The sequence below is a fragment of the Nelusetta ayraudi genome, unplaced genomic scaffold (genome assembly GCF_046127955.1).
Source record: "Nelusetta ayraudi isolate G7.1 ecotype Tasmania unplaced genomic scaffold, CSIRO-AGI_Nayr_v1 ptg000004l, whole genome shotgun sequence".
Lineage (NCBI taxonomy): Eukaryota > Metazoa > Chordata > Actinopteri > Tetraodontiformes > Monacanthidae > Nelusetta > Nelusetta ayraudi.
The window spans coordinates 15719731-15725858 of record NW_027466054.1 but is presented as its reverse complement, the minus strand read 5'-3'; the positions used below and the strand labels follow the sequence as shown (position 1 = coordinate 15725858).

Below are 6128 nucleotides of genomic sequence, written 5' to 3'. Positions count from 1 at the left end.
GAGGCAGTTATGACTGACGCTCGTCAACGGTCATTGTGACTGTGAATACAGTGATTTTAAAGTAACCTATACATCAAAGACAAATTAAAGGAAACACATGGAAACCTACTTTGCATATTTTAAAACCTAGATAAAAAAAAAAAACATACTATATTTATACTATATACTATATAACTATATTTATTTGATGTTACTGTAATAAAACATTTCTGAATTTCATGACACTTTTTTCCATTGTCTTGAAAAGGCCCTGAGAGTTCTTTTATTGTTTGGTGATGTAACCGCCTTGTTGTAGAGCACTTTAATTTGTTGTCATTAAAGATGTGCAATCATATCATTTATTAGAATGCTATTATCTTTTTTATATTCTAACCTATTCCCCACACTCTCTGTGCTTTTGACAGCCTTTTCTATAAATGTCAGCGACTGTTAAAATGATATACTTGTGTATTTTTTTTAAAACATGATGAGGTTTAATGAATTCATATTATAAACGTGACAAAATGGAAACAAAACACCAAACAACGACAAAACAACTGACATGCCAGCAACAATCTGGCATTACTTACTGCTTTAAATTAAAACAGAAGAGTAGCCAATGATGCCTTTCTTACATGCTATTTGCAATGCAGTCTTTGACCATGAAAGCACAGTTCTGCAAACTGAGAGCAAAAAAATGATTCTTTCACAGTACAGCGTAATTTCATATATGACTAACCAATTTGCATGTAGGGTTCATTGTTTTTGTTGAATTTGCCATTTAAATCCCCTTAAAATAATAAAAGTTCTATAGTTATTATTGCAGCCATCAAATGCCATTTTCCTTTCAAGACAAAAACAATCTATAGGCCTATTTTACTGTCAATGTCATACATTTCTTTTCACAGGAGCCAATTTACTAATCTCATCATTGTCAAGTGTAAACAAGAGTACATCGATGGTGATGCAAGGAACCAGCTGTGATTATTATTAACACATGGGTGATTACATAATATACTGTGAAGTTATAAGTAGATGGATACAGAAGGACTCAGTTCATCTGATATTTCTTATGCTCAGAGCAACAGTCTACAAGTTTAATGGAAACTATGAAATGAAATCAGATTTAGGGGACAAAAAGGGGTCAAGAAAGTTTTAATAGTTCTGGAGGAATAACATTTTCACCTTTATTTAGGTAACGTTGCCTTTGTAGTTGTTAAATGGTTAAAATAAAGTATTTTGTTAAAATAAACAAAGTTGTTTGTCTTGCTCTTCTTGCATTTTAATCAGATTAGCCCTTAATATTGTTGACATTGTAGCTGTGGCGCTGTCAGATGACCCCATGGTGTCATGTACAGAAGTTTGAGAAACACCACGCTCGCATTCTGGATGTGGCTCCTTATTTTAGCAGCCAATGGGCAGGAAGGGCGTCAGCCGACACCCACCTCGGTTACGGCAGCCAGCAGGCGCCATTTTGAGAGTGGTGGAAACAGTTCGCGCGTGGGAAGCATTTTGTAATGTTAAAACACGGCGTCTGGGTTGTATACGAAAAACACGACCACAGCGATTAAATCAACACATGATTTTTAAGACGATATGGCATAAAAAGGCTACAAAACAACGTAGAAGGTCGTAGTCGATTGCGCAACTTGCGCTCGTTGCACAACAGTGCACGGCAACGCGCCTCCACGTAAACGTTACGTATCGTGGTGACGTCGCCTCGGCCTCGGCCTTACTTAAGCGTCCTCGGTGGCCCAGACCGTCGTCGGAAGAGTTACCGGATCACCAGAGAAAACTCGTCGAGAAGAAAACGGTACCGTAGCTAACAGCTTTAGTGTTTAAAACACGACGGACATTGTTCTTAGTGTCTACGTTTACGTTTCTGTACGGAGACGCGAAGGCTGTCGTGTGACTCCAGATACGACTGGGATTTGTTTGTTTGTTTGTTTGATTCCGTGTCAGACCTTAGTGCAGGTGGTCGAACATTTTCTGCATGCAGATGAGTTGAGAAAACACCTAACAATAGTTCAAGAGCCGTCTTTCTAAACACCCACGCCTGTTTGCTTTTTAGCTGCATGGACTACTGACACTTATGAACTACAACATGATATTGGTCTTCACTAAGTCCGACACGTGTAAAAAAAAAAATGTTGTTCAACTGAGATGAAAGTTCACAGATAGGCTCACTTTCCCCTATGGTTTATTCCACAGATGGCTCTCAGAGGTGCTGTTACACGTCTGCTTTCAAACAGCCACAAATGTGCTGCTGTCCTTTCGTCCAGAGCCCAGGGCACAGCTGCTGCCTCCCCAAAAGGTACCACCCACACACTCCAGATTGCTTTTTATAATGTTGGAAATGCTTCTAAGCAAAACAAAACAAAAAAGATTCCTTTGTATAACACCATTCCAGTATTTTTCTTGAAACGCTCAAAGAAGGTCAAAAGACATTCAAATTGTCTGAATCTATCTAAAACAACAACAACAAAAAAACACCCCACAAAAGCATAAATTCACAAAGCCGACCCACTCTTCTTCTTTCAGATGGTGAAGAAATCAAAAAAGCAGCAAAACCCCGTAAGTAAAGCTGTTGTTCAGTCAGTTGGAGCTGGTCAGTCTGGATTCCTTCACACCGTCTTCATGTTACAGTGACATAACTGGTGTGTGTGTGTGTGTGTGTGTGTGTGTGTGTGTGTGTGTGTGTGTGTGTGTGTGTGTGTGTGTGTGTGTGTGTGTGTGTGTGTGTGTGTGTGTGTGTGTGTGTGTGTGTGCGCGTGTGTGAACTTCAGCCAAGGTGTCATTCAACTGGCGGGACGCTCTGGACCTCGAGGGTCAGCTGACAGAGGAGGAGATCATGATCCGGGACTCCTTCCATGACTACTGCCAGGAGAAGCTCATGCCCCGCATCCTCATGGCCAACAGACATGAACGTAAGAAAAGTGCACAACAATCATTTATCATCACCATTTTATGATTTCACTTGGTACTTGTATGGTCAAATAAGCAGTGCAAACTTTTTTGAAAAGCTAGCAAAAAAACCTACCTTTTAGCCTTATATATTTATTTATTTTCTAGAAGTTTTGTCATTTATCCTTTCACAACATGCACTGTGCTGCAGATTTCCACCGTGAGATTGTTTCTGAGATGGGAGAGTTGGGCGTCCTTGGTCCAACCATTAAAGGTAAATAGAATGAAAACTACGATCATGTTAATGCAAAGTTGTTTTTTTTTTTGTGCGGAAGTGTAGCCGTTTTACGTTCATGTTTTGTTTCATCCATGATTTAGAAATTTTGTGCCACTATTTTAAAATGGTCCATGTTTCCTTGTCAGCTTTTGATTAAATTCCAGACTTAACAGAAATGTTATTCCTCCTGCAGGGTACGGCTGTGCAGGCACCAGTTACGTTGCATATGGCTTGATAGCCAGAGAGGTGGAGAGAGTGGATAGTGGATATCGGTCAGTCATGAGTGTCCAGTCATCGCTGGTCATGCACCCAATCAATGCATATGGCACAGATGCCCAGAAAGACAAGTACCTGCCCCGGCTTGGTAAGACCTCCCCACCCTCCCAAACATTCAGATTTTAAATGTGAAAAGTTCAGTATTTAGAATGTCTGTCTCCTTGTGCATTTGTCCTGCAGCCAGAGGGGAAATCTTGGGCTGTTTTGGCCTGACAGAACCCAACCATGGCAGCGATCCCAGTGGTATGGAGACCAAGGCCAAATACAACCCATCCAGTGGCACCTTCAGCATCAGTGGAGCCAAGACTTGGTAGGTCCTACAGATCAATCTGGTTCGTCTGGTGAGGTCTTAACTCCAGAGCCATCTGTTCAATTAGATGGACTAAAGTTTAAAATCTCAAACTTGTAGAGACTCAGGATGTCGAAAATACCATTAATAGAGTTCACAGAACTATTAATCCCAATAGATTTTTAGTGTATATGCATGCATAGTTTGGAATTCTGCAAAAATAGAATAATGTTTACAAGCTTTAAGGACTAATTTGAATACATTTTAAGCTAAACATAGATATGGCACTAGACTGCATCTAGCATTTATGCCTCTCATGGTGAATCATTGCAGATGGATAAGTCTAGTCAAATCAAAGTTTACGAGCGTAAGAAAAAATATATGCTTTCCATCCTTTGTCAGGATCACAAACTCCCCTTTCGCGGACATTGCAGTAGTCTGGGCCAAGTGTGAGGATGGCAGGGTTCGGGGTTTCATCCTGGAACGTGGAATGAAGGGTTTCTCGACCCCAAAGATTGAGGGAAAGTTCTCACTGAGAGCGTCCGCGACTGGCATGATCGTGATGGACGAGGTGGAAGTTCCACAGGAGAACCTGCTGCCAAATGTGTCTGGGCTAGCTGTAAGTGGCTGTTGTCTGAGAGAGGAAAAAAATGTGCAACGATAAGTGGATGATTCTTAAAGGTGTATGTTCCTGACTTTTGTTCTCAGGGTCCTTTTGGCTGTCTGAACAATGCGCGGTATGGAATTGCATGGGGAGCCCTGGGTGCTGCTGAATTCTGCTTCCATGCTGCTCGTCAGTACACTTTGGACAGGTAGGCGGTGATCTGTCTGCAAAGTGAAAGCCATTGCTAAGGTCTTGTGACAGTGGAGATATCCAAATGTATCTGGTGGCGTCGTAGCGCCATGATGAGCATCGCTGACTATGCTGGTTTTCTCTTGATTCGTTTTTTGAGTAAGGACTGATTTTTCATGCGACTCTGCCATACATTCAGAATCCAGTTTGGTGTGCCACTGGCCAGAAATCAGCTCATGCAGAAGAAAATGGCTGACATGTTGACCGAGATCACCATTGGCCTGCAGTCGTGTCTGTCTCTGGGAAGACTAATTGATCAAAAGAAGTGAGTCTTCTTTCTTTAGTTCTGGCCTCAGCTCTCGGCGCTATCTCCCCAACCCAACGCCTCTCTTTACGAATGTACAAATTCTGTTCCATAACAGAGCGGCACCAGAAATGATCTCAATGCTCAAGAGGAACAGCTGTGGAAAAGCTCTGGATATTGCCCGGCAGGCTAGAGACATGCTGGGAGGAAACGGCATCTCAGATGAATATCACATAATTAGACATACCATGAACCTGGAGGCTGTCAACACGTATGAAGGTAGGCATAAAGGAAACAACTTTTTAAATGAAAGAAAAAAAAAAATCTGTTGCAATTTTCACATCTGCCACCAGAGGTCAGCAGCGTAAAAGTATTAGTGTTTTGAGCTAGCCGTGTTTGATTTGATTTTTTCTGAAAAACTAAATAATGCTAAAATTATATCTTCACTATCTCTATTAAATGTTGAAAGCTAATTTTTTTTTTTATTTCCTCCCCCAGGAACTCATGACATTCATGCCTTGATTCTGGGGAGAGCCATCACTGGACTGCAGTCCTTCACGGTTGGAAATTAAAAAAGTTCCTGGACTTGATTTAAAGCTATACTGAAGCACTTAACTATCTGGCATCTGAGAAACAAGAGTTTGCAATTTTTGGAGGTGGAGTTAATTGGCCAGTTGGAATTAATTCTGTGCTTTATGCTAAGGGATGAATCAAAACATCATTACTTCTCCTTTAAACATCAACAAGGAATACTTATTTTATGGTTTTTCTTACACGCCTTTGAACCTCATTTTTAGTTTTGCACCTTTTGAATATGTAAGGTCAACCTTACAAAAACCCTGGGTCCAAACATTGTATTGTAACATACACAGTTTAAAAACGCCTGCAATAAAGTACTGATTAGACAGGTGCATGTGTAGAGCATTGCAATTTGGGTTTATTTTGTGGTAACTGAATATGTATATAAGTGGTTTGGTACGAGTGTGTGTGTGTACACAAGAGTGAGTTATAAAATATGTATCCAATGCAGACTAAATTAAACTTGATTGTAATTTGGAGCGTTGTCAGATGTCAATGGTGTTCCATATGTCTGTGAAAATGTGTTGTATGAAAAGTCCTGTACTTTTTTTTTTTTTTTTTTTTTTAATTTTCCATTTCAAAATGGTTAAATTGAAGGAACATGCAGGAGATTTAGCTTTTTTTTCTTGAATCATATATTAAATATATGTTAAAGAAAAGTCAAGTTCAACTGTATATATTTAATAAGCTCAACAGAGGGAGTTAACGAAAACACTGGCGTCTATTT

At 40.2% G+C, this 6128-nt stretch overlaps 1 protein-coding gene across 2 annotated transcripts; it reads left to right on the top strand.

Moving 5' to 3' along the window:
- The first annotated feature begins 1574 nt into the window (after positions 1-1574).
- LOC142896152 (glutaryl-CoA dehydrogenase, mitochondrial-like) lies at positions 1575-5880 on the top strand. 2 transcript variants are annotated; one of them, XM_076037671.1, is made up of 12 exons: positions 1575-1792; positions 2191-2293; positions 2521-2553; positions 2766-2906; positions 3095-3157; positions 3354-3524; positions 3617-3746; positions 4128-4344; positions 4434-4537; positions 4718-4843; positions 4941-5101; positions 5321-5880. In XM_076037671.1, the coding sequence occupies exons 2-12, from the start codon at positions 2191-2193 to the stop codon at positions 5392-5394; spliced, it is 1323 nt and encodes a 440-aa protein (XP_075893786.1). In that variant the 5' UTR covers positions 1575-1792; the 3' UTR covers positions 5395-5880. The 2 variants fall into 2 exon arrangements, with proteins under 2 accessions (XP_075893786.1, XP_075893794.1); XM_076037679.1 differs by lacking the exon at positions 1575-1792 and adding an exon at positions 1799-1953.
- Positions 5881-6128: the final 248 nt, after the last annotated feature.

What these genes read in the sequence shown, in the direction of transcription:
- LOC142896152 (XM_076037671.1), top strand. Translation starts at nt 2,191, where the DNA reads ATGGCTCTCAGAGGTGCTGTTACACGTCTGCTTTCAAACAGCCACAAA. An exon ending in CAAATGTGTCTGGGCTAGCT is followed by an intron (nt 4,345 to 4,433) that starts GTAAGTGGCTGT and finishes TTTTGTTCTCAG; the next exon opens with GGTCCTTTTGGCTGTCTGAA. An exon ending in CGTCAGTACACTTTGGACAG is followed by an intron (nt 4,538 to 4,717) that starts GTAGGCGGTGAT and finishes CCATACATTCAG; the next exon opens with AATCCAGTTTGGTGTGCCAC.